At 38.5% G+C, this 24,122-nt stretch overlaps 1 protein-coding gene across 1 annotated transcript in view; it reads right to left on the bottom strand.

Annotated features, from left to right (window-relative positions):
* Atp13a5 (ATPase 13A5) overlaps positions 1–24,122 on the bottom strand; it is a 99,317-nt gene that overhangs the window by 45,108 nt on the left and 30,087 nt on the right. Inside the window, exons 7-12 of the mRNA XM_042670324.1 lie at positions 21,462–21,596; positions 15,936–16,008; positions 14,087–14,215; positions 8,381–8,551; positions 4,856–5,013; positions 2,537–2,725 (exon numbers count right to left, since the gene is read on the bottom strand). Coding sequence (XP_042526258.1) covers positions 2,537–2,725; positions 4,856–5,013; positions 8,381–8,551; positions 14,087–14,215; positions 15,936–16,008; positions 21,462–21,596 — 855 coding nt within the window. The remainder of the gene's footprint in view (positions 1–2,536; positions 2,726–4,855; positions 5,014–8,380; positions 8,552–14,086; positions 14,216–15,935; positions 16,009–21,461; positions 21,597–24,122) is intronic.

The following is a 24,122-nucleotide window of genomic DNA, read 5'->3' as shown; positions in this document are numbered from 1 at the left end:
GGAGAAGCATTATGCCTTTCCAACACCTGGAGTAAGTGGTCACAGCTGCTTCAGCACTAAGGCAGAAAGGATATTCCCAACACTGTGAACAATCCTGCTTCAGCACTGACTGCCCTCCACCCAGGTCCCTGACATGGATTTTCATCATAGGTCATCTCTGTATATGACCTTGAAATTTCTAGTTTCCTATCAAGTAACAACCTTTATCATTACAGCACACCATAATAGAATACTATTTTATGGTGCAATGTTTACTGTGTTTTCCCTTCTTATAACTGAGCAGAGAGAGTAGAAACAGGGAGAAATGAGATGACCAGTCCAAGTGGACAGTGGCCTGTGGGTTGGAGAGGCAGAAGCTTTCACCAAGTATATTAAGTAAATCCTGCAAGGCAAAGACTATTCTGAATGAAAGAATTAAGGAAACTGCCTTCTGAATTAAAGAACTAAGGAACCCATTTCATTAATTCATTTCAACATTACAAAAAAGTGCTAATATACCTGTGTGTTATTCTCTGAACAACTGTTTTTTAGAAAGCTATCAGCTTCATTTCCTTCCTGTATTCTATAAGCGCCCCAACCTGCACATTTATCTTCCAAATCCCCATGGGTTGTTCTATTTCAAAAAGAGTTACCAACTTAATTCTTACTGAAGTGTTTTCCTGATGATGAGATTACATTTTAAAGCATCAATATTTTGAACATGAAAAGAGAGATAATACTACAGCAGAACAGAGATGAGATTATGCTATTTTTCTATGTGTGAAAATGACCCTTATACAATCAAACTAACCATAAATAGAAAGAAAACTAAATTATCGTTGTAGTTCTAAAGAAAATAAGATAGAAAAAGAAAACCTCTTAGCATAAATACAAGCCCAGACTTGGGATGAACTGAGTAAATAGAGAGAATTTATCTTTTAGAATTTCTAAAAAAATCAATTAAAAATAGAAATATATGTGGAAAATATACTGGGAAGCCTTGTGATAGATCGCTTCTAAATTAAAATAATACTAGAGGAGAATTTAAGTAATTGTGGAGCACTTTTATCACATCACTTTGACTGAATTTTAGAATGTGAAGCCTGTTCTCTGCCATATCTCTCTTCCAACCTTTCTTACTAATTCCCTCCAATAAAATAACAACACTTGGAAAAATGTCACTAGGGGCCAGGTTTGTGTGTAAAGCATCAATGTGATCCCTTTGGAGGCTGGTACTGGAAGATGGAGAGTTTCAGCCCAGTCCAACTACACAGTGAGTTCAAGGCTAGTCTGGCCTTTATAGTAAGTTTAAAACTAAACCGGGGAGGGGGTAACAATGCTGGATAGGAAATGGACTCATTACCTTCTTCATGTAACTGTAACCCCTCTGTATAGTATCTTTACAATAATACATATATTAAAAAAAACTAAACTGGGTTACACGAAGGAAACTATCTTCAAGAAAAGTAGGGTAGGCAGTTACTAGCCACTAATCTTCTTTTTTAAAAAAATGGTAAGCACACCCATTCTTCTTCCTGAAAAGTCCTTAATTCTTCATTTGCCATTTTAGACTTCTGGTGGCATTCCAACCAAACAATCCACTTTCCAGCACACCTGGGATCATCTGTCCCCAAATGCCGCATACCTCTCACAGCTCTGGACCAAACATGGGCCACTTCCTCTGAGTCAGGGTGATCCTGACAATGGACACTGCAGCTCAGAGGCAACATTTCACCCACAGCAACTACCCAAGAGCTGTGTACACTCCCATTTTCCCTGCATCCTCAGCTAGACAAGGAGCCTCTCAATAGCTAGGAAGGTCCCGTTCCTGGAACTCTATCTACACTGGATCTTTATCAATTAGGGTTTACTTAAAAATAACCAAAACCTTCATCCATTAGTCAAGAACAAGAGAACTGAAGACTGGGAGGGACCAACCCAGACCAACTGTACTACAACCATTACATCAGGCCTGGTCATGCTGAGGGCAGGCTCTGAATGGCAAATGACTGGTACTCAAATTCCTCTAGATTCCCACAGAAGAATCATGTGAGGGGAGTCTCTGGACCTGCTTGAGAAGTGGCTCTTCCTACGAGCCACATACTCTCTCCTGTCATTTCTCTAGGCCCTTGGCTTAGAGTGAAAAGGAGAAGATACAAGTACTAGTCATTGTTTACTCCCTCCCTTTCCTTATAAGAAGCCGAAGAGGAGAGAAGAAATGCTCACTTAAGCTCTAGCCAAAGCACTTCTGGGACAACAAATGTTCCTTAATTTGTGCCTGAAAAGGACAATCCATCATAAAATGTATTAGAGCAAGAAATTGCTTTAAACCCAAATAAAGCATAGAAAATACTATAAGACAGAATTCCTGATGGGATAGTTGAATGTCACCTTTCAAGTCAACAAGGTAGCCATCCAGAATGCAATGTCAGACTAGCTCAACACATGTTCTCATCTGTTAATTACCATGCTAGACCAAACTCTCTCTCTGAGGTCCTTTCCAGATCTCCTATGCCTCAGAATTATCACTCATCAACTTGCAAAGTTCAGAACCTACTTTGTCAAAGCACACGAGGTTAATTTGCCCACACATGTTGATTCTCTGTGGAGAGATACAGAAGATTTTCTGTTTCTTCAGTCTCTTCTGGGCATACACAATGCCTATGGTCAGGGCAGCTGGGAGCACAGGAGGGACCGTCACCGTGAGGAGGATCAGGGCCATGGTTGCCGTATCTCTTGGAGGAATCTGGAGAGAAGAGGGACATGGAAACATACCGATCCAGCATCATAGCCTGGCACTTTCCTGACCACTGCCTCATGACACTATAGAAGGCCTAGAAGAGACCCGAGCTCAAACATGCCTGAATATTCTCCTGGCTCCCATAAGAAGATATTTGAAGCTGGTTTAAAAAAAAATCTTGCCTCCCACAGCCAATTGAAGGTCTCAAACACCTATTCCAAGGAGTCTTCCTGCCTCTTTCTGAATCCATTTCTCTCTCTATTCACCACTCTTCCATGTACGTTCTGAGCTTAAGACAGGAGGGATAGACTTAGGTGATAGTATTTCATTTAGCAGCTTAACTGATAGCGTCTAAAATCTCCCTCCCACACACCAGCCTGCCAACTCCTTAGTACAACGGCTAAAGGATGATGAGCTAAGCACTCATTCATCTTTGAATTCCTTCCATTTATCACTAGTTTCCAAGCCTGATCCCCACACAGGGTCTGGTGTAGAAGAGGCACTCAATACCCAGACTGAAAGAAATGAGAGCCAAGACTCTGCCAAGACCTCAGCATGTTATTAGCTATACGGAAGTCAATATTAAAGTTCGTTTGCTGCCACTGCAGCATTCAGCCAGCGACATGATTTAATTAGTCTTCACAATGACTGCTTGTTCCTACCATACACACAGAGTTTTGACCCTGACGATTTATCCTTGTCTAATACCGCACCAGAGGCAGCCAACAGGGCCAGAGGTTCTGAACCACAAGAGATGAAGTTGGGAACTCAGCTTGCCCCTTGGTATACATTAGACCCTGTGTTCTACCAAAGAAGCTGTCATTCCTTCACCATGCCAAGGTTCCAATTCTGCCCTTCTCCTCCTTGTTTCTACTCCCCAAAGGAAGCACACAGCCTCACATTCTGGCCCAGTAGCCTTGTCATTCTGCCTACTTCCTCCCAGGCTCTGTTTCATTCTTTACTAGTGACAAAATACACTTGCTTCCCTTGCCATCCCTTGTCCACAAGAGGGAAAGGAGGCTTATTTCGGATTAAAATGACTCTTCAGGGGCTCAGTTTTAGAAAGAGCATTGCCTAGAAATTCTTATGATTAGGTTTTTGTCTACCAATAATCTCTCTCTCTCTTTCTCTCTGTTCCTCTCTCTTTCTGTCTCCCTCTCTCCTCACTTGCCTTCAGTATAGACACTGTGATTAGGCCACACATGCCTGGGCTCATAACTAGACTTGGATGCTTTATTTACTATTTCCTCTTCTTTCTAACCAATGCACACTATTATGATCTCAGCAGGGCTGAGATAGAAACTATATGGTACAGAAGCAGACTTTCAGGACTAGAACAAACCTCAGAGGTCAGAGTAACAGCCCATCTCTCCACTGGCCACCCTACCAGTGAAGAGAGAGGCTTCATCCACATGAACCCAACACCCTCTAACATCAGGGTATGGTAGCAGTGCTGTAAAAGTAAGCATATATTTCATTTCAGATTCCAAATAGAAAGCATGAACAAGGTACAGATGGCATAATGTGTTGGGGATTACCTGGGACATTTTTAAGTACTTTAGGAAAGAATTCAGACCAGACTTGTTATTCACTATCCTCTTCAATCTGATCTCTTCTTATCTTGTTGGACTCCTCTATTAATTGCTGATGGGTTTTGAAGACCATTGTATGTTTCTTTGAGTCTCCCTCACTCAAATTAGAACACCTTTCCTATACTCTGATCTGATGGACTATGTCTTCCTCGACTTAACTAGACTTGAGAAAAACATATTTCCTCTAAGATTATATGAGCTTGTGTACCCTTCACTCCAAATCAAATGATGGAAACAGCCAATGAACTGTATGCACAAGTGCTCAATCCAAGATGATTGATTTGCCACTAACCCGTACAGCTGTTGAACTTAAATGAATTAAAATGAAATACAATTAAATGTTCATGTCTTAATAATGATGCATGGCTAAGTGCTACCATATTGGACAGTGTACAACTAGAATATTTTTACTTTCTAAGAAAGCTTTTAGACAGCCTTGATTAACAGAAAAAGTAAGATTAAGGGGCATTCTTACCTAACCCTCCTGAGTTAAGTCAAACTCTTGAGAAAGCTGCATAAAAAAAGCCTTACCACCATTACTTACTTCATGGTACATGTATATACCTAGGCCATAGAAAAAGGCCACAACACCGAGGCAAGCCAGGAACACCATGAACTTGAAGGCATCGCTGTATAGTTTGAAGTTCAGAGGCCGAGGATACAGGATGGATCTTACCAAGTCTCCTTTTGCTGTGTTATAACCTACATGAAGATGATCACAGACAAGTAAAATCTTTTAATCTAATTTTTCTCCAAGTCCAAAGTGGGTGGGCTATTGGAGTGTGGACTGAATGAAATAGAATTGTTCTGACCTATTATATTTGCCTTCTCTGTTGTAAGTTTTTGGGAACAATCAACATCCCTCACTCTGTTTAGTTCTTCTTGTTCCTTGGGTCAGTGCCTTGTGGGCAATATCTCATCCACCCATGGGCTGAGAAAAATTAGACTAGGAAGTTGAAGAAACGAGATACCAAGAGAAGAAGAATATAAAGCAGATATATCTTGAAAACAGAAAGATAAGAATAATTGCAAATTAAGAAAAAAGCATTTTGCAGGGTAAGTTCTTAAGTGTGTGTGTGTGTGTGTGTGTGTGTGTGTGTGTGTGTGTGTGTGTGTGTAAGGCTTCTGTATATGTTTTGTGCTCCAAAATCTTTCCCATTTTCTTAGAAGTTCAGACTTCCAAGTACAATATTCAAGGATCTTTTTTTATCTAATCTACTTCTTCCTTACTGGACTGATCTCATAACTATTCACTGGTTCCCATAGATGCTTGTACTTCCTTCTTTTGTATTTTGTAAACACAATTAGCCTATTCTTCCAGCTTAAAAAAAAAGTTTTGTGAAACTATTGTACAGAGGGGTTACAGTTATATGAACAAGGTAATGAGTACATTTCTTATCAAGCACTGTTGCCTCCCCCTTTGTTTTTCTCCTACCATCTCTTCCCTCCCACCTCCTCAACTACACTCCCTCCCACCTTCCACCTAAATTGTAAAGTTTGTTTTTCAACATAGCATCTTGTACATCTCATTGTTGCAATAGGTCAACCTGTATCCCCTCCTCAAATTATACCAACATCAAATACAGTGAAAACAGGGGTTATACTGTGGGGGAGGGACATACAAAGCAACAAAAAAAATCACATGGTACCTTATAAATATGTCAGAACATTATAAGGGAATACTTCTCAAACCTTTATGCTAATAAATTTGAGAATCTGGAAGAAATGGACAATTTCCTAGCAAATATCGACATGCCAAAACTAAACCAAAATGAGTTACACCAACTTAACAGACCCATATCAAGCATTGAAATAGAAACAACAATAAGAGACCTCCCATCTAAGAAAAGCCCAGAACCAGATGGATTTACAGCAGAATTCTACAAGGCCTTCAAAGCAGAACTCACACCCATACTCCTCCAACTCTTCTATGAAATTGAAAGAGAAAGCTTACTACTGAACTCTTTCTATGAAGCCATTCATAACTCTCATCCCAAAACCAGGCAGAGACTCATCAAAGAAGAGAACTATAGATCCATTTCTTTGATGAACATTGATGCAAAACTTCTCAACAAAATTTTTGGTCAATCAACTTCAGCAATTCATCCAAACAATCATATACCACAATCAAACAGGATTCATTTCAGGGATGCAAAGCTGGTTCAATATATTCAAATCAATTAGTATAATTCACCACATCAACAAGAGCAAGGAAAAGAACCACACGGTTATTTCAATAGATGCAGAAAAAGCATTTGACAAGATCCAACACCCCTTTGTGATGAAGGCTCTGGAAAAATTAGGAATCCATAGAACATTACTCAATATAATAAAGGCTATATATGACAAACCTTCAGTCAGCATTATACTTAATGGTGAAAAACTAGAGCCATTTCCTCTAAAGTCAGGCATGAGACAAGGATGCCCACTCTCTCCACTTCTCTTCATTTTAATATTCGAATGCCTAGCTATAGCAATAAGACAAGATACAAATAGGGATCCAAATAGGGAAAGATGAAGAAAATTCTTCCAGCTTTATGTCTTTCAGTAAACCCTTGCCATCCCATCAAGCTTGGTTTAACATGCCACATCACCAAATAAGTGTTTCCAGGATATTACTTCCATACTTCTTATCCAAAACAATTATTTCATTACTTGGAATCCATGTAACACTTGGTAATATGACATCTATCATCACCCATGTTTTACTTAGCTATAAGTCCATCTGTCTCCAGAAACAAAGTATAATCTCTTTAGCATATATTACACATTATTTATTAAGCCCTCAGTTCATACCACCTAGTAAATACCTGAATTATTGGCTGCAATGATTGAGCACTAAATACTCTAGGTATGAGTCAGAATTGTAAGCATAAAGTTCATTTTATTCCTACTATGTGAAGGACACTTGGTCTTCTTAAACATGACCTTTTGTCTTTGCAGAATAAGATAATAGCTTGAGAGTCTAAAATCTACCAACTGGTTTTAATGCAAAACCAAAAAGGGTTATGTTTTTAATGAAAAAAATCTGTTAGGACAATTGAATAACAGGCCAAGATAAAACATGGTGACATAGAAGGGCACATTGTGTTTTAAGTCTGTGACTATGTGAAATAGCAGGAACAAGTCAGGAATAAGAACACCAGGTTGGGACCAAGCCATAGAAATCCTTCGTAGTGAAATGCTATATAAAAGACTAAACAATTGCTGCTATCTATGGAAAGGGTTTGGGTATAGTAGGTGTGAGCTATTCCAAGCTAGGTTTTGAAAGTGTGACTTTGGTGACAGGTTGAGGAACAGTTTAGAAAATGGTTAGGACAAATGTTGAAATTGTCCAAAAAACAATGTTTTGTTGTAATATTCAAGACATGAAATGATGAAAGCCTATACAAATTAGGAACCACTGAGAGGAAGTGCAGGGACCAGGACTAAAAAGGTACCACTAGAAGGCATCAATCAAATGCTGCACACAGCCAATGAACCATGTGTGCTTATTTGGTCTGAGATAAAGTGAGGAGTTAAAGATGCTATTAAGAGTCTAGACAGTTATACTGTGAACAGAGGCAAGACAGGAGGGTGAGTTTCCATTTAGATAAATGACTTTTGTGTCTACATAGCAACCTGGAGGTGTTATACAGCTGGGAGTTTGATACTCAGTCTACCATGCAAGCTTTTGAAAGGGAAAGGTCCTCGATCAGTTTGGTTGACTTTTTTTAAAATCATTCAAAGCAAACACGGAGGCAATCATGACTCAAAGCAAGCATCAAGCAATACATCAAAGCAATACAACAAGCCTATGGACACAAGCCAAGCTATGCGCCTAGTTTTGTCTTTCAGAACATTTCTATCATCTGTACCTAGCATTCATCTCATCACATCCAAGATCTAAACTAATAAACTATTCAGGTCAAATGGTGGAAACTTGGAATAAAAAGGTCTGGTTAGAAAAGAGTATGGCTGGTTAGAAAAGAGAAGGTGGCAAGTTGTAAACTCCTAAACAAAATTTCCCTAATCCACTTCTGCTTGCCACTAAACATGACTTCAGTTTACAAAAATAGAACCCACTAACCTGTCTGTAGTACAACAGCTCTGACTGGGCCCTGACCAGAGGGCCTGACCTGAATCACCTCTGTTCCACAGAAAAGCACGTGTTTCCGGTAGTCCTCCAGACTGTGCGATTTCCAAGGCATGGTGTTGTCCGTGTGGGACAATGGTGTCTTTGTCACAGGTATACTTTCTCCTAAAGAAGATTGCATTTGTTTCTGTTGATTCTGGGTAAACTCCGAGAGTTATTTGCAATTCTTACTTACCATTTTTAAGAAATTATACAACATTCTGAATGTCTATCCCCTGAGTCAGATGATGGTTAAGGATGCTGGTAATGCAAGCATAGGTAGACTCTTTTCTATTTCAAATATTTGTCTTAGATCTGTTTATCTTTGCTATCCTTAACCTGAATGGCGTGGAGTCATTTAAAGATGTCAGCTCCCAAGCATTGAGTGAGCCTACTATATTACAGACAGTAAAAGATCTGGGAATAACATGACTACTCATTGTTATTTGCCTTGCATTCACCTCCTTATACATTCATCCATTCCAAGTGTTCATTCTGTACTAGGAATTATATTGGGTGATGAGAGCATGATAAACAAACAAAACACACAGAAACCCTGTCCTCATATAGACAAGAAATCCTGGCTAGAAAATAGGAGGTGAATTACTAGGTGAATCCTGTCCATTCTCCCCTTCATTATTCTATTCTTTTGCTGAAAATTCTTAGGCTTTTCCCTTTTTCACCATTATTAAATAAATCCCCAACTCTTTTCATTATTTTTTAAGTAAGTACTTGTACAAAGGGGTTTTCAATTCTACAAGTCAGGTTATAAGTACAATGCATTTTGTTCAATGACTCTTGGTCCATCATTTCCCCTCATCTTTCCCCCATCCCGTACTATACTTGAGCCCAAACTCTTTTTAGATAGTCAATTCCAGTAAACCAGGGCTCCTGTACTTCCCTTTACTGACTCCTTTCCTGCTACTATCAGTTCTCTTCCTTTCCCTGATGTCTGTAAGACAGAATATGCAAGGTACAAAGAAAATTGGCTAAGTGTACAGAAAAGATAAATTTCACAGACAAAATAAAAATGTTAATAACACTTCCTGGCTCACAGATTTAAAAAGCACTTGAATGAATTTAAAATTCCATCACTTTCCTACAAAATGTTCAATTAGAGAGATATTTTTATCACCTTTCTAATTCTGAAATTATACTATGTTGATAATGGTTATAGATTTATAGAGTTATATTTCTAGATAATAACTGATGACAGGGACTTTGACATATGTAACTTTTCATACTTATCATTTTCCTTAGTGGTATAGAGTAGGTATAAAATACATATTTTTGCATAACTGCACAGATGAATTAAATAAAAGCAATTACTAAGGTCTTTCTACTATTGTTTTTTCAACACTAGTTTCCTACCATAGTATATTTTTCACAATATAAGGTGCAAGAAGCTATAAAATTTTTATTAGTATTTTTGAATATTGCTCAGGAAATTCCTTTTAGCCAAGCATTATCTCTGTACCATTTTCTCTAAAACAGTTATGATACTCACTTGTATGGGCTTACCAACTAAATTTTAAATGACTTTGTAAAACAGGGGTAGAACCTTTTGACAAATCTCTGAATCATCATACCACGTTGCTTTAGGAATTAGGTAGATACAGAAAACTTATTCTACCTTTGTATCAAAGATATTAGTTTACAGTCTACACTTTGGCTAGTACGATATAAATGAACATTTCTGCACACAGGCAATGAAAAATGGCAATAGACAGATGTTGATTAATCACAAATGAAAATCATCTGGAGATTATGTCCCAAAGACCACAGTCAAATTAAATGTTGTTACACAGAGATAGTTTTCAAGTATTTTTATTACTGTTTACAGAAGAAATCTCATGCTTCAGGCCTACTTGGGAGCCCCCCAAAGGAAGGATTTACCTATAGAAGACTGGGGTTTAAGAAGGTAAGGCTGTTTTGGAGGAAAGTACTGTCATCACTCACTGTCAACTGTGGAGCTGGCTTTTGGGACCAAAAGACCCTTGCTGCTGTCAGATGGAGAATCTCTCTCTTGTCCCCAAGGAGCTAGCTGCATCTTCATGGTGACAGTATTTGAAATGTCCTGTTCTCTTTATTTACATTTCTTCTTCAAGAAAAAGAAGGCAGAAAGGGAGTAGAAGCTCTGACTTATCTGCTGATTATAAGCTTGTCTGACTGCGTATGAATGTGGAAAATTTGACAAGGGGAATTTTTATATTCCAGCTCAGCTGGCTATATATTTCCTGCACAGAAAATTTGTAGTTTAATGAGAAGAGGGAGGGGGAGGAGAATTGTGGCAGTCTGAAAGCCAACTCTCTCCTCCAGAATTATCCCTAAGAGAATGAGGAGGCAGTGGTCATAAGGCTATTCTCTGGGTACAAAATGTTCAGGTCTTAATATTTTGTTTTTCTAAATGAAATGTAATTCTTGAGAGGTGTGGTGGCTCAGGTTTGTAAATGTAGCACTCAGGAGGCTTAAACAGGAGAATCATATTCCAGACCAGCCTGGACTTTATAGTGAGACCCTATCTCAAAAATAAAACAAAACACCCACATAATTGTTGGAAATCTCTGCCACTTGTGTATTGTCATTTTCTCTTCTTTCCACTAAATGTTAGCTCCACATGGGCAGAAAATCTCTTCTGCCTCCTCAGGACAGTAACTCTAGTAGATTGTATCTTAATAAACATTTGTGAGGTGAGTGAATGAACATATTAACAAAGTGAATCCAGATCTCAAATGCATTGCTTTTTTATGTGGCCAAAAGCAAATTATTCATCAACTCTGGGTTGGGATTCACTAACTTTAAAAAAGTTGCAGATTGAATGAGATAACACTTAAAAAATATTAGTACAAAGTCTCATACATATGAAGAAATAAGAAAAGTTAGCTATTGCTCTAAGAGAAAAATAATTTAAATATGTTTTATTGGTATTGTAGAGGTGATGTACAGAGGAGTTATAGTTACATATGTCATGTAATATGTACATTTCTTTTTGAACCATACCATCCCTTCCCTAGCTCTCATTTTCTCCAAGGGAAAACTTTGAAATATCATTACATTCTCCTTCCATGAGGATGTAAAATCTGAGGGCAGGTGGCAGTCAGGTTGACTCTCTTTCCAGGGAGACAGGCTCACACAGCTTTACAGCTTCAGAGTAGAGCAGAAACAGCAGGAAGAAGAGCTACACTACAGCATAAGCCCCTCCTCAATGTCCCATTCCTAGGGAAGCCACAAAAGCATTGAGGAGCTGTTAACTGATGGGAATAACAGAATACTCCAAGGATGGCATAGTGAATACTTGCAAAGGTGCTACAAATAAAGCCAGGTGCTCGTGGCTCACACCTATAATCCTAGCTACTCAGGAGATTGAGATCTGAAGATCATGGTCTGAACCCAGCCTGGGGAGGACCATTTGTGAGACTCTTTATCTCCAAATTAATCACCAAAAAAACACCAGAATTGAGCTGTGGCTCCTGAGCTTTTGACATAACTGAATTTCAGCGATAGGGTTGGGCAGAGGAGATGGGAAGGAGGAAGTCCTACATTGGTGGGTACTGTGAGTAGGGATACTAGGTAGAGAGTAAAGGGGAAGGGAGGGAGGGGAAAGGCAGCAGCCTTAGAATCATCTTCCTCTCCTATTAGATCCTTTGTGTTTGTGGGCCCATGACACTTTCTAGTCTCACTTTTCCTTTGCTCACGAAGCAACCTGGTCTCTCTTCACCCCAGTTCTTTTATTTGTACATTGGTGTTTTAATAACAGTTCATCTAATTTGTTTCATGTCATAAGTGAACTTATACATGACTTATAAAACAGAACTTTCTATAGAAATGCTAGTAATTTCTATACTTACTGCTACATAAAAATTTACTATATAGGCAAATGCTTATCTATGTATACCCCCGACACACACATATATACACCGGAGTCATATTTGTGAACAAACACCAAGGATTACCTTTTTGTTTTTTTGTTTTGGGGGGGGTCCGGTCATAGGGCCTGAACTCTGGGCCTGGGCGCTGTCCCTCAGCTCTTCAGCTCAAGGCTAGCACTCTACCACTTGAGCCACAGCGCCACTTCCAGCTTTTTTTTCTGCTTATGTGGTGCTGAGGAATCGATACCAGGGCCTCAAGCATGCAAGGCAAGCGCTCTACCACTGAGCCACCTTCCCAGCCCCAGGACTACCTTTTTGGTTCCAGGAAGTTAACTCTAATCTTCTGAATTGTTCACAGTCCTTTTCTTAAATATAGAGGAAGACCTTGCTGTGCGCTGAGCATGCTGGAACTTGAACCATTTTGAGGAAACTAATTTACATCTCTGTCTGCAAAATTGGCTTTCATTTTGCAGTACTTAGGCTTCATACATGCTAGTGCTGGTGACAGTTTCCAGAAGTGGACTTTAGGAAAAGCCACTTATCAGTAATGGTCATGGAGGTTAATTTTGAACATTTTGTTGCATGGCAGCATGCTTCAGCATTTATAATTTTCTGGAACTCTTTAAGTTCCCTTAAACCAAGGCAAGTTCTGTAGCCCCAGTCTGTGAGAAGAGCAAGAGAAGACTTAAGGTAGGGACCTTTCTGCCTGGCCTGCCTGTGATTCCACTGTTCCGCACTGACAATCTGCTGGGAGATGAGAGGCACTGCAGCACTTGAGTGAAGACAGTGCTCCATGAGCCTGATGTTTGTCTGTTGGTTGCTATAGCAACATGCTGGATAAAAGATATGATCAGTATGCAAATCCTCATTGCAATCATTATAAGGAAGTTAGATTCTAGTGCATTAAAGAGGTATTTTGTAATTATACCGAACATATTTATGTTTACTACATTTTCCAGTCTCATTTTTAAATTAAGAGACCTATTTTTAATGTGAATTCTGCATCTGCCAAACAACTTAGAAGCAGATAATAAATGTCCATTATATGGAAGTTTTTTGTGTGCTTCCCTCCTCCTCCCAGCCCCAAGTTTATACCACTTGGAAACAGAAAAAACTTAATGGCCTGTAAGCAGATAAATAGTTTTGATTTTTGTGTTGCTACATAATCTCCTTTATATGCTGCATTTTGTGGTTTTTATAAGCTAAAGGATATTTTATAAATAGTACCTGCCCGTTAGATAGATACAAGTAGACTTTTAAAAACTACAAATGAGAAGTAGGACCACTTGAGCTGAAACTGGAAGCCCCATTTCCTTCCCAGTGAGATCAATAGATGTGCAAATCTAAACCAGACAGAACTCTGATTCTGTCTTTGTTCCTAAGAGTTAGGAACCAAGGCCTGAGTAGTTTTTCATCCATTGGGTATGGGGCTAGATGACATCTCCACATTCTTCTGACTGTGAAGATTGGTAGTTTTTAGGTTGTGTTTTGTTTTTGTATGGATATAAGCCACCCTCTAACATGTTCAAACTTCTTTCATTAATCACATAGGAGAGTAAGGAGTTCTTCCAGTTCTGTATTTATTGTGGTTTAATTCTTCTTATTATGCATCGCCTGCTTATATATATTATGTCTCTATTTGAATGAAAAGTCTGGATTCATTTCCCTCATCTGTCCTTGGATATCTGAGCATGGGGCCTGGTGAAAGGTTGAAAAATATATGTTGATCTCACCTCATAACAATTGACTTCATGTTAGGCAGGAAGGAGGAAGCTCAATGATAACTGCCTACCTGTGAGCATGCCTTCATTCATTACACAGCTCCCATCAATAAGAATAGCATCACATGGCATTTGAAACTTCCCTGGAAGAATAAGAATATCTCCAGGAACCAAGAGACGAGATTCCAGTTCCTGCAAACCTACGAACAATGAAATTTCAATGACTCACTGACATTTACTGAAGAATTCAGAAGACTAAGAACTCTCATCAACCTGTTGGCCAGAAAGTTGTCTACCTGTTTGCCTGCTCCAGCCCTAGCCCACTCACCTGAAAATCCCAAGAGAATCGGGATTAAAGAGCTGATGCATCAGATATAGCAGAGGAATAACCAGCCACAAAATCTTAGTTTGATCCTAGTACCTGGTCAGTGCCTTTGAGGGCCTTGGTCAATACAGAAGTGTCAGTTAGGTGTTGCTTGCTCTTAATCTGTGTTCCTAACATGCTATGGCATAATATGTCTCTTAAATTTTCCAGAGAGTTTCTGTTGACTTGGAGGGGGCACTGTTGTTGCTGTTGTTGTTGTTGTTTTCATTGAATTGTCTATTTTATTGTTAGATAGACAGACAGACAGACAGACAGACAGACAGACAGACAGACAGACAGACAGACAGATAGATAGATAGATAGATAGATAGATAGATAGATAGATAGATAGATAGATAGATAGTAAGGGTGATGTACAGAGGGGTTACATAAGTACGTAACTCATACGTAAGCATGAGTTAAGTCAAGTAATGAATACATTTCTTTTTGAACAGTGTCACTCCTTCACTCACTCCCAGTTTGTCCCTCCCATTCCCACCCACAAGTTGTATAGCTCATTTTCAACATGATGGCTAGTGAGTATTACTGCTGAATTTGTACACTCTCTATCCCATCCTTTCTGTCCCCCTTACTTACCCAGAAACAGATAAGATAAACTTACAAACAAGAAAAAAGGTGCAGACAACAAAAACAGCAACAAAGGGAAAAAATCTCTTGTTTCCATTTCAAAAAATGTTATTTTATCTGACCATAGGCACGTAGCTATTGAGCCTTTGTGATCTGCTTACCCGAAGTCAGACATGGTAGTGCATGTCTGTAATCCCACAGGGCAAAGGCAGAAGGATTGAGGCCAGCCCAGAAAAGGTTATGGAGACGCTATCTCAAACACAAAACTAAAGGTCTGGAGTATGACTTAAGTGTTTAGAGTGCTTGCCTAGCAATCACAAAGTCCTTCGTTTTTTCCCCAGTACTCTCTCCCTTCAAAGGAAAAAGCTTACCCAATAATAGTCTTATGAATGAAATAAATGAAATATGGATGGTAGAGAACATTTTCAGTAATCCAGACATTGGGCTGGGATGAAGGCCAGGCAAGCATGAGGCCTGGGGTATGAAGTGAAACAAGGTAGTCACTAGCAGGGCCCTATTGCTATAAGGTTAGTATCAGAATGTTATTGCCTCAGATTTTATGACTTGTTTGTCTCACCCTAGTCCCAGTACTATGCTCAATCAGAAAATCTTCAGTCAGCCAGTGCTGGCTCATTTCTATATTCTATATATATTCTATATATATATATTTCTATATTCTAGCTACTCAGGAGGCTGAGATTTGAGAGTCATCATTCAAAGCCAGGTTGAGCAGATAAAACCTCCAGACATTTTATCTCCCATTAGCCAGCAAAAATCCAGAACTGGAGGCAAGGCTCAAAGCGGTAGCATACCAACTGTGATCGAAAAGCAAATAAGAACACAAGGCCCTGAATACAAGCTTTCGTACCAAACAAACAAACAACAATAACAAAAAGACTAACTCTCCTTAATTAATACCTTGGGAGAAATGAGACAGTAGTATGCTGAAGGCAAAAGACATCACTTACCTTTGTCTTTTACAAAGATCGTAACCTGGACTTTGTTGTGATCCTCCACGAGGTTGTGCAGCTTCACTGATTGCTACCAATGGAAAGTCAGAGACATCGGAAAGTCCATGTCTTGAGAACCATACGATCTAACGCTTCCCAAGCCCACTTGTGAGAAAGCCAGCCACCTGACCCTCCACATACAGAAGCAATCACATTCATTAGTTGAACACTATTTTACTCCTAGGAAAATAATGCACAGACTCTGCCTCAGGACCTAAGCCAAGGGCCCAAGGTTTCACTGGCTGAGGCTGCACGTGTGTGGGCTGGGAAAAAATAGCAATGCACAGATTATGACTTTCCTCCTGTTTCCCAGCCTGGAAGCCACAAAGCTACATTGAATCTGTAAGTGCCTCCCACTTGTAGGAGCTGACAGAGGTTTATGCTGAGCCACCCCCTGTGAAGAGCTATGCATGTCCATGCTGGCAGAGTTGCAGAAGGAAATGTTGCTGCCAGGTCTTGAATCCCAGTGCTGCCATTTATGACTTAACCTGTTTAAAGCCCTTTGGGCTCCTGTGAAAAGGGTGATGATAAAGTGTATCTACTTTATAGAAGTTAAATCATGTAGCACTATGTATTATTCACTGTATAAGTATACACTGGGAAAGACCATATGACAGACATCAGCTGGCAAAACTTGCTGGGTACGGAATTGACTGATATGTGCTTTTGTAAAACAGAAAAGACAACGGGACCAAGAAAGAGATGGAACACTGTCTCCTATGAGAATCCAGAGACAGGAAGGAGTTGTTAAGAGATTTCATGTACACACTTCTGCCAACTGTCACCCTGAGTCAATGTGACCCTGGGTCAGCCAGGGCAGGGCAGTGGCTTAGGAAGACACTGGATGTCAGTGACTTGGATGCTACTAAAAAGAAGTTTTAAAGATTGCCAACAGTACTCTCCTACAGCTGAACCTAACCATAATGTGTTTTCCTTTCAGGTACTAAGTCATTTTGCTCTATTCTGATGTTGATTCTTACAAATGTCATCATGGAGTTAAGATTGGCTTTGCTTACATTTATTCAACATTCCCTAAGAGATTCAGTGTTAATATTTATAGGAAATTTTTTAATTATTTACTTCAGTTCTGCATGAAAAGCTAAAACTTAGACTAACTTGGATCAGTTCAGTGGAAAAAGTTATATTACTGTTGGTTAACAATGAATATAATGAATATGTATTCATGAATACACATTCGATGTTCTAAGGTGGCTTCCTAAGGTTTGTCTGGGATGTGTATGTAAATGAGGGGTTACAGAGAGCAAGCCAGCTGAAAATCTGTGTTGAAAACAGTAGTGTCAGTTAGGACTCCTGAACTGTAAGTCTGGCTTACCTGCTGGCCAGCCATGTGCAGTATATGGAACTTTTCACCTTATATAAGTTGGTCATTCCTTTTGTAAACCAATAACATTAAATTGGATTAATTTCAAGTTACTTTCAAGCTCCAAAATGATTTGATAATGATTTATTTTATGTCAGAGATTGATCTAAAACCCTTAAGGCTTCATAAAAAAATACAAAAGGTATAGAATTGACTTAAATTATTTTTATGATAATTTTAAATGTCGAATAGCTCCTATGTGCTGAAAACTATTGTCAGCACTATTATTTAATTTTTAAAACTTTGGAAATAATTTTAGAATGGCAGTGATATCAAAGCAAAACCAGAGAAACTGGGGGTTGGGAATGTCAAAGTAACTTGCCCACAATCATGCACTTTTTAAGAATTGAGACTGATAAAATCAGGCTCATCTGACCCTCAACCATTTTCTGTTGATGCTCCCACTGCTTGAAAATAGGTTTTCCCTCCCTTAAGAAGATAAATACCCTTCCTTCTACATTTCTTCAAGTTATTTTCTTGTTCAGTAACTCTTTCAATCAATGCCAGCGTAACTTCAGCCTCGCTTAAGCGGATGATAATCAACATATTTGGAAGTGGTGAAGGATGAGTTAATAGTCCTTGACTGTAATTCTCAAGCCTCATTATGCTGTAAAGCTGGATTTGTTTATCAGACTTAGCATTCTGCATGGCCTGCTATGTTATTGCGAGGACTATTCCCTAGAATATTCAGCCCAGCTTTCTACTAGCAGACTCTTTCTCATCCTTCTCATAAAGCCCTGCTTTAATGTCATCTCTATCCCCTAAGTTCCCTCAACCCCAAGAATAATGCATGGTTCTGCTCCCTATGCTTCTGTACTGATAAATTACAGGAGAACTGCCTGTTGTCAAGAATCCCCTGCAAGGCTGGCAGGACACAGGAGAAAGAGATTGATCATGTGGTCACCTATGTAGCCTTAGAGTCTATCACGTAGACGGCTCTCTGCGCATATGTATTTAATAGAACTGAATGCTTTTACTTCGCCCAACTACACTGGAGTAGGATAATGTTAGCATCCTCAGAGCTGATGTACTCAGAAACTCTATTGCATTGGTTTCTATGACAACCAGCCAGCTAGGAAAAGGCAAGTGTTGTGAGGCTTGCTATGATTGCAAAGTTCGTTGCCTGATTTTCATTAGGCCCCCTCTGGTTTCTCTAGTCCCTCTTCAGTGGGATCAGGATCAGTTTCCAAGATTAATTTGCATATTGTTATTATTCGGCATCTGTTGCTGAGTGGCTTTGTGTTTGCTGTGGATGGATGTCCTCCAGAGATGAGTAGGGAGGGCATTTCACTTGTGACTGAAGACAAAGCCCTGGGGGCCAGAAACTCTCATTATCTGTGATCGTTTTAGTACCCCACCTTTTCCCGACACCTCACTCTCAGAAATAGAGTGAAACTTTTGAGCTAAGGGACTGCAGCTGGAGTTTCTTGACTTAGGTAAGGTAGGTAGGTTCTATGCAGCATGATTTGGGCCTAGAGTAGCATGTGCAGGAAGATACCTCCTTGCAGTTCTGCAAACATCCTAACAGCTCTTCATATCATAATTTTCAAAAGCTTGTGTTTGGGCTAGGAATGTGGCTTAGTGGTAGAATGCTTGTCTAACATGCATGAATCCCTGGGTTCAATTTCTCAGTACCACATAAACAGAAAAAGCCAGAAGTAGTGCTGTGGCTCAAGTGCTAGCCTTGAGCAAAAGAAGCTCAGGGACAATGCCCAGTCCCTGAGTCCAAGCTGCAGGACTGGAAAAAAGAAAGAGCTTGTGTTTATTTAGCTAAGTCTAATTCAGTGAAATGATGGAATTTAGTATAGTTCAATACACTGATTTGGAGATGGCAATGAAGGCTCCTTCCTGCATTTCTGCCAACCTCCTCTCTGCAGATAGATATTACTGTCACAATGAAGTCCGTGGGATGGCTTGAGAATGTGCTCCATGGGAACGGGTAGTACTTTGGTTTGGAGTTAGGAATCCTGAGGCTGAAGGCCACAGCTCCTGGTAATTGGGTAGATCTGAAGAAGACCTTTACTTTCCTTTGCCTCCCAAGGTAGGAGAACAGAACAATGACATGGCTCTCAGTTTATGACTTGTTACATAGGCAGATGTATTATGCATGTGAGGTCTGTTGCAAAGTATGAAGTGCTGAAAAAAAAATACTGATTCTTGAGGGCTTTCGACTTAAACTGTAAAGATAAAGTTTCAGGAAACAAGCTCATTTTGTATGGCTTTACCAGACGTCTTACATGTTGAGTCATGAAGCTTTCAAAACAAATTCCACCTGCTAATGAGATTAGTGTTTGTCTACTAATTCCTTTTCTTCTTTTGAAAGAAATCCTTTGCAGCCTTGTCAACAAACCTGAGGTTCTCATGTTACTTGCTCACTAATTTTGGCAAACAATTTATGGATTCTAGTAAGACATAGAATCTTAGTGTTTAAAGCTCATTAAGGATTATAAATTAAATACTCAGTAAATCATAAATTGGATAAAACAGGCTCCATGCAAAACAGGCAAGCCCAAATCCATAAAGGAATCACATTTCACTTGACATAATTTTTATTGTATGGCAAAAGTCAAAAATCAAAGGGAAAATAGTAGACTAAAAATAAAAATGTCCACATGTATGGCAGATATAAAGAACCTATCAATACAAAAGATAAATGTAAAAACTGAAAATGTGTCTACTTTCATTAGCAATCAAGGAAGTGGATATTGAAACAGCTGTTTTGAAAAACTTATTAAAATTCAAAAAATGTATCAGTACATAGACTCATTGCTATTAAGAATCTGGGAAAATTGATAGACTGTGTGCTGCTGATAGAATTATTTCCTTTGGAAGAAATTTTTTAGCAGTGTCTATTAAAATTCAAATTGTACCTGTTCTTTGATCTAGCAGTCTGGATTTTGGATGTCATGTTAAAAGTACAAACATTAATGCATAAGCAGATGGCTACGCCATAGTTATGTTTAATTTCGCATTATTTGCATTGGCAAAAACTGGGGGAAAGTAATCTTATTTTTCTATAAATGAGGGAATGCTTAAATAGACTATGATATATGCTTGAATTTTATACCATTATTTTTCATATGATTTAGACTTATTCGCTTACCTGTTACATACACACACACACACACACACACACATATATGTATGTATGCATCTAGCAGGTATAGTAAAGTATACATTTTAATGTACACAGTAAGATCCTATTTAAATTAAAAATAAGTGTTCAAAAAGTCTTGCATAATATTTGCATCTAAAAGAGTAATAAAAAGAAGCACAAAAGTATGTTTAGGTAATAATAGCATTAATAAATAAATATGTGTATCTAGGATGTTGATATTTGACTATTATTCTCTATAACAATGTTTCATACTATTATAGAATACCCAGCAGTCACGATTATGAAACTATACAAAAAATGCAGATTCTTGTTGTTACCCTGAATATTTTCACTTAATAGGTCAAAGTACAGACTTTTCAAATAATTCTCTTGTTGTACTACTGCCCTATAAAGTCAAAGCTTTCTATAGCCCTTCCCTTCACTTCCACTCAGAGATATCTGTATTTCTTTTGAGTTTTCTTAAGGAAAGGCATACTTGGGTCTGGAGAGGTAGTTCAGTGGTAGAAAGTTTGCCTAGTATGCACAAGGTCCTGAGTTTAATTTTTTTTAAGTACACCTGTATTCCAAATGAAGAAAGAGATATCATAAATGAATCTTAAGAGAAAGATTGAAGTTTGTCAGGAACATTAAGATGAAGTATATGTAGAATGAATGAAGTACATAAGTCAGGGGAAATACATCATGGGATCTTGTATCTTTATGGACATGCATAGTTGACTCCCGCTCCTCTCTCTTCAAAAGTATGACTGACACTATGCATCCTTCTCCAACACTCACCCTTTCCCAAGATTCATAGACACAGCCTTAAGGGTACTTCTGAAACTAAATTCAAAGAAGCTTTCAGCTAACATTAGAGTTTTCAAAGAGGTTTAAGTCTATCTGACATTTCTATGATCTCTAAAGAGCTCACATTTGCTTTCTTATGACTTAAGTTTGGCAAAGCAACTTGCTCTCAGTGGAAATTTTATAGGATTTCAGGTCTTACCTGTCGCAAATCATACACACTTAAAACAATGGAGATAAAGGTCAAAATGATGATGGCCACGGAGTATTCTATATAGCCCTGAGACAACCACAAAGTCAAGGTGAAGGCTTGGAACACGTAGAATGGATTTAAAACCTGTAGGTGCAAAAAATAAGATGAGTCACATATACAGACTTTGGTAACAATGAAGATGATATTGTTTCTTCATAGAACTTTTACTTATTTATTTATTTATTTATTTATTTATATATTTTTTTGGGGGGGGGTCCAGTCGTGGGGCCTGAACTCTGGGCCTGGGCACTGTCCCTCAGCTCTTCAGTTCAAGGCTAGCACTCTACCACTTGAGCCATAGCACCACTTCTGGCTTTTTTCTTTTTGCTTATATGGTGCTGGGGAATTGAACCCAGGGCCTCAGGCATGCAAGGCAAGCGCTCTGCCATTGAGCCACCTTCCCAGCTCACTTTTATTTATTTTTAACAACATATAAAAACCTCTGATGTGTAACAATGAATATATAGGATGTTATGGGATAAAAGTAAAATTACTTTAAGTATTTAAGTCAGACTCCTAAATGATCATTTATATTAGTTTTTGATTTCCAAAAATATTTCACCAGTCACAAAATCTAAGAGTATTTTTATGTTCTTAAACGTGTTTATCTACAGCGGAGAAGAAAAATGATCCAGTCTTTTTAAAGTGAACCTTGATTTTGAATAGTTTTATTATAGGTTTATTTTTCATGTAATCTTATGATTCAGACATAGTGAAGTTATCCAATAAGAATGAAAGACTCTGGTGGCTTTTAATTAACAAAATTTATATAATACATTGTGGCAAGATCCTCTGCCAGTCAGTGGAGTTTGCATGCCCTTCCTTTGAACACGGAGAGAGCACAGAAACATACAAACATAGTGAAAATTAAACAGCCCATTGGAACATAACAATGACTTTTCTTGGAGAAGTGTCTTCATGACTTTATAAATTAGATAAAATACTATAAAACTAGTGGTAATTTTCTTACTTCTGCTTTCTAAAATGCCCTAATATATTAAATAAAATTCTACTTTGACCTCAAAATGAACTAATTCCTGGCTAATAAGTTAGTTGAATCTAAGGGTTTCTTAAACTCTTAGACACATACTGTGCATTAAAGGAAGGTTTTGTGCTTGTGGCTCACACCTATAATCCTAGCTATTCAGGACACTGAGATCTGAAACTGTGGTTCAAAGCCAGCCTACGCAAAAAAGCCTGTGAGACTCTTATGTCCGATTAATCACTAAAATGCCAGAAGTGGATGTATGTCTCAAGTGGTAGAATGCTAGCTAGGGAACAGTGCCCTGGCCCAAGTTCAAGCCTCTACTAGGGCACAAAAAAGAAAGAGAAAAGAAGCTTTTGTTCGTTAATGATTCTTATTATTTCTATCTCAACTGCTCTCCTTACAAATTATAGCTCTTGAATTTACTTGGTAAAAAAATAGTCTAATTGTAGATGATATACTAATGATGACATGATTTGGGGTTTATAAAAATCCAATAGAAAATAGGTTAAATACTTCTAGGAAAAAACAGCACCTCAGAATTAATTTAATCCCTCTAATCAATATTCTTTTGAAATGAAACGTAGAATAATTTTACTTCTTTTTTTTTTCTTACTAAATGCCTAGCAAACAGGTGCCAGGAAATACTAGCACTCTATAGACAAGCTTGGTACCTGGGAGACTCTCCAGCAATTTAAAAACATGGTTAGACAAGAACTTTATAAAAGTAGCTTGCTAAAAGTAGTTGGAGAGGTTATTCATATATACAGGGTATGGAAAGGGAAACATGAAGAATTTCTGTACCTGATGCTCCATCTTGTTATAAATTTTAAACTACTCTAAATAAATACTCTGGATTTTCTGGGATTTTTTTCTGAAATCAAACAAACATAAAAAAAATTCTGATACTTTTTTGTATTAAAAAAGCCCAAGTTCCAAAACAAAATGGCCATCTTCATGGATTAGAAATCGACTAAAAACATGTAGCACTGGATAAGAACCAATAGGTTCTGGATTAAAAAAACAAACAAACAAATAATGATAGCTAAAAGCTCAATTATAGAGCCTGTTGGAACAGAAAATACGCCCCAAAGGGGAAGGAAACAGAAACTATGGTGAAAAATGAGGAGATACTCCATAGTGAGGGTTGATAAAAGTCATAACCAGAAATGGCTCACCACCTGGGAGTTGAGGGAGCTGAATTCTTGGTACAACCATGAAGTGGGCCAAGCCCCATGCAAGCTGTCAGAGTCTGAATCTGACAAATTGCTGAGGGACGAAGATTGAAACTCCCAGTGTAAGCTTATTCTAAACAAGCTCCCTAGGACCAGTCTGGAAGCAAACAGAACCATCAGAGGGAGCTAGCATGCACAAGTTAAAAAAGGGGAGATGGGAAGGGGGGAAATTGTCCTACTTAAGCTTAGCAGACAATATAAAAATTAATAACTTCAATTGTGAAAAAGCAAACCAGTTACCAAAAGAAGCCACTCTCAAGAAAATGGAATGCATAAAATAATCCGTAAAACGCCAAAATAATGCATTTCAAATTCTGAGAACTCACAGAAGTAATACTATTGCCCCATAGTATGGCTAAATATTTGTTTGCCCCCACATACACCACCACC

Source organism: Dipodomys spectabilis, unplaced genomic scaffold (genome assembly GCF_019054845.1).
Source record: "Dipodomys spectabilis isolate Male_0828 unplaced genomic scaffold, ASM1905484v1 ptg000017l, whole genome shotgun sequence".
NCBI lineage: Eukaryota > Metazoa > Chordata > Mammalia > Rodentia > Heteromyidae > Dipodomys > Dipodomys spectabilis.
Note: the sequence above shows the minus strand (reverse complement) of the source record. Positions and strands in the feature narration are given on the sequence as shown.